General features: G+C 35.9%; 1 protein-coding gene across 1 annotated transcript in view; it reads right to left on the bottom strand.

Annotated features, from left to right (window-relative positions):
- Nucleotides 1-209: 209 nt before the first annotated feature.
- Nucleotides 210-12,663, bottom strand: part of GPR158 (G protein-coupled receptor 158) — a 398,680-nt gene continuing 386,226 nt past the window's right edge. The window contains exons 9-11 of the mRNA XM_012450142.3: nt 7,743-7,848; nt 5,513-5,659; nt 210-4,665 (exon numbers count right to left, since the gene is read on the bottom strand). Coding sequence (XP_012305565.2) covers nt 3,163-4,665; nt 5,513-5,659; nt 7,743-7,848 — 1,756 coding nt within the window. The 3' untranslated portion in view covers nt 210-3,162. The remainder of the gene's footprint in view (nt 4,666-5,512; nt 5,660-7,742; nt 7,849-12,663) is intronic.

Below are 12,663 nucleotides of genomic sequence, written 5' to 3' on the forward strand. Positions count from 1 at the left end.
CGAAACCACTAATAGATTTGACTGGCTCCGAATGATTATCTGTGTGTTTGAGGCCACATTTGGCTAATCACCTATTCCTGTAGATAGGCAATATGACGATGTATGTGCACAAGGACACCAGAGCTGAACAAATATATGGAATTTCTTGTTAAGTTGGTTAGATTAAATAAACTCAATTTTCAATAGACGAACACACAAATTCCCACAAATCACTTTCATATAAATGTTTTATTGCAGAGAAGTTATAATTATTTACATGCTGCAACACGTCACAACATAAATTTACCAAATATTTCATGGTGGGATGCTGTAGGTTTCAGATAATTTTAGGAGAACCACAGATTAGGTGAAGAGACTTACAGCTTTATTGACTCTACAACTCTCGGTTGCTAAATGCTAGAAGTCAAAAGGCAGTGTTTTTTCAGTCCTACCTGTCATAACTTGCATGCAGAAACCTAGGAAGCAAATACAAGAGAACTGTCGAGTTTCAAATCCATATTGCCACCAAAGTTTACAATGGGTTGAGTTATACTTCATGTCATAAAGCAGTTAATTCTTGCATAAAATATACAGTTCTATTAAGATTGGTATAAATCTACTTATTTATAAACCCTGGCTTAAAAACAAGGACAGGATGCAGCCTGCACATGCATTGAGAAGGACAACCTAGCAAATGTTTGTGACCTTAAAAGTGTTTATTCACTTTCTATGGTTATCAATCTGGAAAAATAACCTCCTGACTTGTAAATTTCTACTTCTCTTGTCGATAATGGCAATGAAACTCTCAGAAAGACTCTAGGCACTCTCACTGATTTATGCTGGTGGAGAATAATCTGTGAACTATAGAATGTCAGTAAGATATAATTTGGCAAGTCTTTTTTAAGACATCTCTAGCAGGATGAATCCTGAAGTGCAATGGAAAGTCCCTGATGCTTGACCACCTATTTCTCAAAAAACAAATCAAGTGTGAACAGATTTTAGACATAAATAAAATGAGTATGTGGGTCTAGGAACTTCCAACCCAATTCACAAAGATTCCTTAAAGGAGGTCACCAAGCATATAGGCCTTCATTGAAAAGGAAGGGATAAAAGAAATGGTGGAAAGACACAAAAATAGAATTTCTATATCTTCTCAAACCGACCCCACCAACCTGAGTAATGCGTAAAGCCAGCAAATGGGTGAGGAAGATTTGTGCACAGCTTTGCAAAACAGTGAAGTGCTTGTTACTTACTCTTGAATAAAAAAATCACTGAGAAAAATTTGATGATGGATATGGAGAATTCTGTTTTTACCTTCCACTGAAAATAATATTCTCTAAGAACAGCCCTATATACACCCTCTGATTCTGTTTCCCCATCTTTTATCACCCTAGCATGTCTTCCTTGCTGCTTATGACATAAAAAATAGTTACTTGTGCTTGGAGTGTCCTGGCCAAATAAGCAGTTGATGCTTCAGTGTTCACAGGGAGAAAAAGGGAAGTCTCAGTTCTATTTCTAAGTGATTTTTGTTTAAATGAAATGAAACTCAGCTTTGGCATCTCATTGCATGATCATATCAGTAGAGCTAAGTTGGCAGCTTAGGATTCCCACGCCAAGAGATCAGTGTGGAATGCAGTAAGTTTTACAAAATACGCTTTGGGGGCTGTTTTACCTTGCAAATAGACCTTACATGTTGTATTTGGAGCATGTGGCTCATAATGGCAATTTGCAGGACTTAGACATTTTTCAGTGCTTGGGAGAATGAAGATTCCATACCACCTTATAGGCTTTGAATAAATAAGGTTATAAAACCTCTTTGGGATTTGAGCCCAGCAAATTCTACCTCTAGCTGAAGCAATGAATAAGAGTTTATGAGAATAAATAGTTTAAGGTATTTTAAAATACTGTATTTTTAGTATGCATAATAAAAATATATCCATACAATGATCTTGATGCTACCATAATCTTTCTCTTTAAAAAAATAATCCCTTGAAAGTGCTATCAGAAGCTACCTTTCCTTCGTTTTTTTTTGAAAGGCAAACTTCCTGGGTCTGTAGTACTGCTGTAATTCTCATGTCATCCCTAGAGTCTTCCCTTTCCAGTGGTAATAATAATGCACAGTATATTTTTCTCATTCTTAGCTTCTTCCTTAGGAAATGCTGCTAAGTATGAAATACTGAAAGAGTTAAGAGGGACAATTAATTGGAATGAAGGTGTTACCTATCTCTGACTTTGAATAAACAATGGATAAGTTGTCCTTAACTTATTGAGACATATGACTAAGTAGGACCACTTAATCTCCAATATTAATAAAGCTCTGAGTCCTAACAAGAAGTGCAAAACAATTAACTCAACTTGTATAAAAAACCCTGATTAAGACAGTATAACAAACTATGATGTGAAATAATAGAGTCAAATCCAAAGTCACAATTTATAAACCACAGCCAAACTAAAAGGTTTTATCATAACAGTTATGGCTTCCCAAGCCAGAGAAAGCTTACTGTACTTCAAGAATCAACTAAAGTTGATAGATAGCAGGTATTCTGTAAGGTGCAATAACAATTGAGTAGCTGCAGATTGCATAAATGTGTTGTGTCACATAATACCAAAGTTATTTGCAAAAATTATACAATCTGGAATGCTTGAATATGAGACACAACAATGTACTGAAACATACATTTATAAGAAAATGAGAGCAATCATTAATATAAAAGGTATTTTTGGGATGCATTAAGTTAGCAGTGCTATCAAGGTTAAATAGGTGAAGTAAGTTCTTCTTGGTCAGCTACTTAGAATTTCAGTAATATATGTCTATACCTTTTCCTTCTTTGCAAATCTGGTACGTCTTCTGTGCCTCCTGCTTTGCCTGCCTTAGGATCTTCAAAGTACCATGGCTACATACTGATGAGGGCAGACATTGTGGGCTGTTTTCCTTAAACATGCTGAAATGGAAAGATTTTCCCAGTGTTACCAGGGGAAGGACTTTCTTGGCCAAAGTCTGACTTTTCCATTATAACGTTGCTCTTGCCCCCAAGTCCTCTTCTGCCCATGCCTTTGACTTCACCTCACCATCTGTCATGTTTTCCTTGATTGACAAATACTCCTTGGGAATTTTTAATTCTTACAGCTTCTGTCTCATATCCAACCCGGGGTTCCCTCCTTTTCCTCTTCTTCCTGGGGATGCTACACTTTAAAAGTATCCCAGACCTCTTCTTTCCGTGGCCCTGCTATCTTATTTGCACTTAGAGCAGAAGAGACAGGTAAAGCTACACTTCTTCCAGCATTTGCTTGAGCCGGGGTCTCAAACTCCCAAGGACACACCTCTGCTCGTGATATTAAAGGTTGCTGGAAGTTATTACTTGAGTTATAGGAGCCACGGACATTTTCCTCAGAAGAAGATGTCTTTTTTTCCTGGTGTCCTATTTGGTTTAGATTTTCATTTTCTGGTTTTGATGCTACAGCTTTGGGGGGCAGTTCTTCACTCTGCCCAGCACACACACTGGCTGCATGAGGCTGACCTCCGTTCTCCTCTTTTGACCTCTCTGAGAGAACTGGAGTCTTGGAAATCAAATGCTTCTCATCTTCCAAAATGGACTGGCCTTGGCTCTCCCAAAGGGGTACTTCAGCCTTATCTATGCGCTTCTGACTGGATTGCTGACAAACTTCAGCTGCCTTAGGCTTGTGGTGAGATTTCTCCTTTAAGGAAAAAGTTGGGTTTTTCTCCGTTTCAGAAGCCACAATAGATACGTGTTTTTGAACTTTTGATTCTGAAGGCACAGGACCAGGGGTCAGGTCATAAATCTCCCAAGGGCACACCTCCCCAATGTCAAAGTTGTCCTTCATCTGGGTGATGCCTGGGTTCAGGTCAGAATTGGCAGTGGTGGGGTTGACCCTTTGTTGTTTCATAATCCCAGATTTCTGAGGCTTTCTTGGCTCCTCCACATGATTTGAGTTTTGGGGGACAGAATCTTTAGTCTCTGTGCTATCAGAATTTGAGTGATTTCTGTTGGTCTCTTTATCTTTTGGCAGAAGTTTCTGGGATTTAGCGCGTTCTTCCACACCTGCTGTTTGGGTTTTCCCAGCTAATCCAAGAGTCTTCTCCTTGGCGCTTGCTATGACACTGAGAGACTTCTGTAGCATTGACGTGCGTGGGTGCCCAGGCTTCTTCTCTGAGCTGAGGTTGTGAGCGCTTGCTGACTTGCACACCAACGGCACCGACTCTGTGGACTCAGCCTCACTGTCTTCCTTTAGTTTTTGTGTTAGTTTTTTACCCGACAGGGATTCCAGTGTGGAATTTTCTGTTGCCTCCTCTTCTTGGCTTTCTGTGGGTAGGCTACTGGACTCTTCCGTTTGGTCTCTCACGTGATCATAAGTGCTGTGGGATTTCTTGAGTGAGAAGACTCGGTTTTTCAGGGTCTCCTCCTTGGATTTCCCCGTGTTCCCTGAAGACTCTGGGGGGTTCTTCTTGATGAGGACAGTGCCTTTGGCTGTGCCATGGTCGGTGCCCTCCTTGTCCTCTTTAGAGCACTGCCTGCTGACCGTCTCTGGGATCTCGGTAATGCGTCTCATGATGGAACGACCTAGGCCCTTCTTCGAGCACCGCTTTTTCTGGAGGTGGGGGTTGTTTGTGATCATCTTCTTTCTTTTATATATTTCCAGTTGGGCATAGAGTTTTTTCAGTTCATCCTGCCAGAACAAAAGCAAATTCAAAGAGGTGAAGAATTGAGTTTTTCAGTCACAGAAGCTCACTACATGGTACTGGAATTCTTGGGCTTGTGAGGGCACCTGCTCTACAGCTTTACCTGACATTTGTACTTGTCAATTTTCTCCTCATTTGTACTTTCTGATTCTTTTGTGTTTTGTTCTCATAAAGTGTGGACCTTAAGACATAAACCCATGTATTCTAACCTTGCATCAAGGAGCAAACACTTTGCACATTCAAAGTGCTTGTATGGACCAGACTAAGTCTGGACCAGAACAAAACACAGCATGTTGTTTACAGGTGAACCAAATTCCTGAGTAGTATTGGAAGCATCATGGTAGCCACTGATAAAGTTACCTGTGATATTAGATTAGGCTTAGAGGGCAACAGTCCATTGAAGCATCTTCTTCTGTTAGACGCTGATATGTTGTCATAGATAATTTTAAATAATCCAGGCTCTCCTCTCTGCTCCAGGGATCTATCCTACCTTTCCATAAGCAAGATGTCATAAACATGTACTATAGAACACGTGTAATCAATTCATCACTATGAATGCCATTAAGTCAGTCAAGACTACTAAGGCTGGCCAGGCTACTATAAAAGTTGAAATAGCCTGTGCATTCTAATTTATACTATGATTCACCTATTTTAGAACTGGATTAACTCTGCATTTGACATCTTCAGTTCATACACAAACACATTTCCTCTTTCTGAGACACACGTGCACAAACATGAGTGCACAAGCATGCACACACACCCCAACCCACACATGCCTGCTGGTATAAATGAGACTAATCTGAAATAGGAAGAAAGACAGATTACTGGCATTACCCGAATGTCCTCTGGATCCAAGCTATGCTCACTCCAAGCTGAATTGATACTGCTGTTTAGATAGGATCCAGATCGGCCCATGTCTAGCTCATCCTCATATGCTTCTGTAGCGATATCATCTCGTGGGTTATTGCTTGAATGTGAAAACTGAAACAAATTCAATATGAGCTGTAGACATCAGCTCACTGTAAGATATTGCATAGTTATATATATAGAGAGAGGCAGGGTCTCGCTCTGTTGCTCAGCCAAGGGAGCAGTGGCTATTCACAGGCATGGTCATAGCACACAGCAGCCTCAAACTCCTAGGCTGAAGCCATCCTCCTGCTTCAACCTTCCTGATAAAATGAATCTTTCTTTTACTCTTCTACATATGTTTGTGAGACCGACAGATGCCATGAACTAAAGGCCATAAATTGTGAATATAATAGACTTCATGCCCTCCAAAATATCATACGCTACTGGTTACACCTCCTGGAGGTCATTTGTAAGAATGAAATTTTTTTTCTTGCCTGAAGTCTTAGAGACAATTATGGGTTTGAGAATTAAAGTCATTTGTCATATAGTGTCCATTTCCTGCTTTGTTATTTTTCCATAGCATTTATCTCTATCTAAAATACTATTTTAAATACTTACCTTATTTATTTATCTTGTCTGTTTTCCCTTCCCCTTCTCCGGAATGTAAGTTCCATGAGAATACAGGTTTTTATCTGTTCATTTCTCTTATTCTAAGGATATATAACAATGCCTAGAAATGCCCCCCTATAATATTTTTAAATTCTCTTTTTATTGAGATAGAATTCAGACATACTATAAAACTTATAACTTTAAAGCGTACATGTCAGTTCTTGTTGGTACACTCATGAAGTTGTACAACCATCACCACTATTTAATTCCAGAATAGTTTTGGAATATTCATCTCAAAAAGAAACCTTGAATCTATTAAAAGCAATCACTTCTGTTCATCCTTCCCCCCAGCCTGTGACAAACACTAATCTACTTTCTATCTCTGTAGATTGGTCCATTCTGGACATTTCACATAAATGGAATTATGCAATGTGTGGCATTTTGTGTCTGGCTTTTGCACTTCTTATTGTTGTAACATGTGCCAGAACTTCATTCCTCTTTATTGACAAATAATATTCCATTGTATGGATATGCCACATGTTTATACATTTATCAGTTGAAAAACATTTGGGTTGTTTCTGCTTTTGGATATTACGAATAACACTGCTACGAACATTCATGTACAAGCGTTTCGTATGAACATATGTTTTCAATTCCCTTTGGAACTCAGTAACAATTTATTAAATAAATAAAAGATCTCAGTATACCTCCATCTATCTAATAAAAGTGTAATCGTATTATGCAAAGTATTAAAATAGTTAAGATAATCTATAGAAAATTGTGTCTAGTTGATGTAATTCAAGTAGGGAATAAAATAGGTTTCTTGTTCTGTTTAAAGCTGTTGGGCCTTTTTCAGTCAGGCTGAATCTCAATGTTTTGGTTAACTGTGAGAGTTGAGGAAAAGCCTGGAGTGAAAGACAAGAAATCACAATTCTGGTTTCAGCTGTGCTAATGTTATATTGTGTGGCACTGATAAGATACAGTCTTCTAACATTGTGTTTCTGTATGCATAAAACAGGAAAATAATAACAATGCTATAATTTGTATAACACATTACCCTCATAGAAAAACTCCAATATTATTTTATTTTATTCCAGGTAGCCTTACTATTGTATCATTTAAAAAAATCAAAAGTCCTGGCTAGTGTTATAACACAGTCAGTTTCTGGTAGAGCATGAGTCTAGAATCCCTGCATTCTGAGTCCTGGCTCATTCTTCCCCATTTCACAGTGCTGCCTGGATATATCTTTGTCAATCTATCATTATGGGGATTACTCTATATATAATAGTTTATTTCTATTTACATAAAAATTATTTGAATGTTTCAAACACATGATTTCTCTGAATATGAATCCAAACAAGAGGATTCTTAGGAGTGTTTCTTTAAAAAGTGATCTTGATGTTACAGCTACAATGATTGTATAATAAGTAAAACTTAAGAAGTTTCCAAAATTCAAAAAGAAAACAGACACCCAGTTTCCTGAGGAGGAAGTTTTAAAACTCTTTTAAATATTAAGCAAATTTCCATACCTCCCTTTGCCTATAGGATAAAAAACTCCATGTTTATTTAAAATAAGTCTTGCAAAAAAGTAGTATTAGAAGAATACCTTTGGAATCAAAAGCAACCCAATGGTGACTGTCACAGTCAAATGAGTATGTGCAAAATAGAGCATCAACATCCAATCAGATTGAAGTCTTGAGGCAAGAACAAACCTGAAATGAGAATTCATTGAGTTAACAATCCAAGATTAAGATTCTACTTAAAATAGCAGGATTACTTGGAAACTATTTTCCTTATTGTATTAAAGAAAAAGAAAAATGAAATTGCATTGCTATTTCTATGGCATATATTTTCATCTTAGAAGAATAAAGTCTAAGTAAGTTTAATTCAATGCATAAGATATGAACCTTTTATTATTTATTATTTTAGATTAACAATAGAAAGAAGGCAGCATAATAATTCCCGAGATGATTATTTTGTATGTAGAGTGGCCTCTAAAAATCAAAGTGGTAAGCATATGTAAATTCAAAAGAGGAGTAAGCTACAAATGTATAATCTAAATTTGTAGGCAAATTATGAGTTCCAATATTCTTAGATTTTTAAAACATTAGTTAGAATTAAGAATAAAAGGTGGGCAATTATCTATCTTTGTGAATGACATAAGAATGAAATGATAAAACAATTTAATGAAACATACTAATGGTTTATAAAATGTACCCTTTAAAATAAATTGTTCAAAATTATCAAGTAGTCTAAAATAATTTAAAATGCAGCATTTAAAAATCTTATTAAGAAATTTATAAAGTTGTATTCCAGGATGCCTCTGCAGGAAAAATGGTGAGGAGAAATTCAGTACTAAGGTCTACTCTAGTAATTGGGGAATGCTTTCATAAATTAATAGGTGCATGTACAAACCACAGTTCACATTTTAAGGATTCATCCTTATGCAGAAACCAGGGGTTGCTTTTATAAAGGTCTTATCTATTGTTTATCCATGAAAGCGAAATATGAGATTTTAACACTTGAAATTAAAGAATTACAATTTTGTTTTAATGATATACCTCATCAAGTTTGCAAATTTAATATCCTAAGAAAATGCTGATATTATAATCACAAAACAAACATATATTAATAGCTAAAGTAGGAAGAAACTAATTTTTCTATCTTCATTCTACCATATTCATGACAAATTTACTAAGTAAATTGTCATTTTAATGTTTAAAATAATGTCATTAAGAGGATTTCTTTCTCATTTTCACTTCCATGCTGCTCCCCTAAGGATATCAAGCTAAAATGAAAGCTCAGGAGTTACCCAAAATGGAGAATTATTTTCCCTTGTGTCTAGAGATGCAAACCAAATAGGCTTGTAACATGCATAAAGTGCAGAGCACTCATCACAATAGCTCGCATTTCATTAAAAAGGGCTTTCTGATTAACCATCTTCTCTAACTTCTTTGTGAGAAAAGTGACCTTATACATACCTTGAATATGACTGCAAAACTGAACCAGTTTTGACAAAAGTTTGTGAAAACAGATTTTTGATATAGTCTGTTTTCCTGGGTCAGTTTTTTTTTTTTTTTTTTTTTTTTTTTAAGGCACTGAAATAGGATCATTACATTCAGTAACAAGTAACATTCTCTGAGGCATATAAGGGAATATAACACTCTGGAAAAATGACAAAATCCCAGTCTGTTGGGGGTCATTCCAGTATTGGAGTAGAAAGTTATATGAAAGGAGACGAATTCATAAAAGGATCCTCATGTACTGAGAATTCCATCTTAAATGCAAATCAAATAAACTTTAAACTAGCATGACAATATCCAGAAGAAAAATTGCTTGCATATAATTTAAATTAAAATAGTGAATCTTCAAAATAAAACTACCAATTGTGAAATATACAGACAACACTCTCAAATTAATCAGTTTTAAATAACTGCCAGGTTTTTAAGGTTGCAATTCTGAGTAGAGATATCTTGAGAAAAACTGGGTTTTGCAGTAATTTTAAAGCTTTATTTTTTTCAAGAGTATTTCATCTTTTAAAAAATAGGTCTGAAAGCCAGGAGCATAAAATCCTTGAAAATTGAGGTTAAAAATAAACACACTTTTAAGAGTCTCGTACTTTCCCAAAGGTTTGCTTTATGCTTAGCACTAAAAATAAGGGATTAAAACAGGCAGGGAAGAACACCTCTGCATTATTTATCCTTCTGACTTAATTCTTTGCTATTAGTTTATTTTTGTGCAATCTGACAGTTTGGTATGAATGAAGGTAAATCTGTATATAATGTATAGTCATAGTTTTAAATTTATATATGTATATGTATATCTATATATATATACACACATACCATTTTATATTTTAAGCATATAAGAAAGGACACATGCTGTATTGATAGAGAATATATTTTTCAATGTTGGAAGCCTTATTTTATATTATTTAATTCAAGGATAAAATTAACAAGATGAATATAGCTGATTTAAATTATGCTACTGCTTCTTATTCTTGGACTTCATAAATATTTGAACCATAGCATGTATAAATTCAGTCCATGTGTAAATAAGACATTGTACATACTTGATTTATTATTGCCTATTACTTGCTATCAATTCCCCCAAATCAGTGTTCTGCAGATTTACTGTGTTAAACTATAAATCCATCCCTTCATCCTTTATAGCCATATAAATTAAATTTCTGAGACAGGTAATATATGCTATGATTCTTTAAAGTCAATATACAACAGTCTGATCCAATCCAGTCTGGGCCAAAAGATATAGTAGGTCAAATTTGGAACTTAAAACATAGGGCCTCTTCAGGTTTATTTAAGCTTGCTAAAAAAATCAAAGCCCATCAAGCTAGTTAGTCTTCCTGTGTCACACTGCTACTAATGGAAGTTCTCCCTTTCCAAAAGTAACAGGGGTCCACACAGTTGTCTGGAAGAAAATTGTGAGTACATCATATGTACTCAACACCAAATTTACTAGGTTCAACGTGGAGCATTCAATCAGTGTGTGTGTCTACAAGAACCAAGTTCGTGTTTATATGATTCTTCTGGCTGAGCCAGTGGGTTGCTTGGGGCTGTGTAGGAAAAATGTAAAGCCAAATAGTAAAGTTGCTTTCAATCAGTAATGTATACCTCCTGTCACCTTAAATCAGTAGTAAAAAGTGTGGATGCTGTTATCGAATGTCAAGTGAAGTTTAGGGGGTTTCCATGGTCAATTAAGTGTGCAAAATGCTGGTTAAATAAAACTAAGTAGATTTCCTTAAAGCACGACTTCTCAACATGCTAACTTGCATCGTGACACTCTGAAAAGGAGACTATAAAGTACAATGTATCATAAATTTACAAACAGACATAAACATCTAAAAATCATATACTGTGATGTTAATGGTACTTATCTTTGGGTGGCTTGATTAGGGAGCTTATTTACTTTATTCTTTATCATTTTAGGATTTTTCTGTAACCATCTATTGCCTTATTATTAAACTTTTTAAAAATTCATTTCAGAATAATTTACCATGCCTACTCCTGAAAGAACCTGGGCCAGTTTAGAATTTGAAATCTATTGAGAAAAGAAATTTAATGATGAAAACTGAACAGAGTAAATTTTAAGGTATAAAAGGATATTTAGGTATTTATTAAATCTGTAAACAGATTTAAGTACTTAGACAATTGATTTGTTTGTAAAAAAATCTAGCAGCTTATAGGGATAAAGTGGACAATCTTCTGCACTACATAATCACATTTTGACCATAGAAGACATTTACACTCATCTCTAAGAAGCCTTCTTACTGGTTTATAATTGTTTAGCTAATTTTTTAACTGAAGTTGATATGTTAACATTTAACCTGTAACAGGTTGTAGAAAAGCATGTTTGTTATATCTTGAAATATGCCTGCTTGATATTCTGGAAACAAACAAGAAAATAGCTTTTCTTGGAAGATAGTCTGGGGAAAATGTCAAGGCTATTGGAGCTGGGGCATCAGGAGGACGTGTTCTCTGGTGCTCAAGAAATTGTTGACTGAGGGCATCCCCTCTTAGGTCCTGAAACTCCAGTCTGACTTGCTGAAAAAGCATTTATTCCTTTGCTTACTTACAGTCTTATATTTCCATTCTTATATTTTCTTCTTCTTCTAACATCTTTCTCTCCTCTCTCTTGAGAGAGGGCAAGACAAAGCTAAGAGGCCAGTTCTCTAGATTCCTGGCTGCTTGATGGAGTCTCCAGACTTGTCAGACCATAGATACCTCCTTTTCTTATTTAAAAGTTTTAAAAGTGCAGGCTGTAACTGAGGTCCACTGCTGTCTGGAATCATCTCTTTCTAAAGATGTAAGATCACATCTTCTGACTGCTGACTAAAGTCAGAGAGGATAGGCATCCTACAAAAGTCCCCTGGGCCTACAGCCTCCTCTTCCCATCCCCTCTCCCATTCTCACTGATCTCCAGGAAAGTCTGAAGGCCAAGAAGGGAACTGAAACCAAAGAAGGGGATCCCTTCTCTCCACTGAGGGCAGAGACAAATATTCAACATTTCTAATTTTCTTAAGTGTGTCCTTACTTTTCCCTGTTTGTCAAGCAATTGAAAAACATTTTTTGTTGTTTTTTAAATGATAGGATTCTTTTAGTTCTTCCCTGAGATTTTCATTTTCAAATATGAATCGGGGACACCTTTTCAGAAGATAAGTCATATATGTTTCATTTTGTTAACTTCATGATAAGCCACTGTCTTCCTCCTTTGTTCTCGTCTGCTAGAGAGAAACCTGGGATGATCACAAAATAGAGGACCAGGCTATACATTCTTACCCCAGAAATTCATTACTAGAATGTGTGATAGTGACACAGCCCATTGCACATGATAATCTAGTCATCAGACTGAAGTAGTTTTTGTGTTTAGAATTCCACAGAATTCATACATAGAAGTTGTCTATACAAATATTGAGATTTTGAAAATATAAACCAGCCCATTAAACATGAACAAAAACATAGACGACTTACCTGTATCTGCTTTACAATGTATGCACATATTGCTTTATA

This window comes from Aotus nancymaae, unplaced genomic scaffold (genome assembly GCF_030222135.1).
Source record: "Aotus nancymaae isolate 86718 unplaced genomic scaffold, 86718_ANA_hifiasm-v0.15.2.pri h1tg000077l, whole genome shotgun sequence".
NCBI lineage: Eukaryota > Metazoa > Chordata > Mammalia > Primates > Aotidae > Aotus > Aotus nancymaae.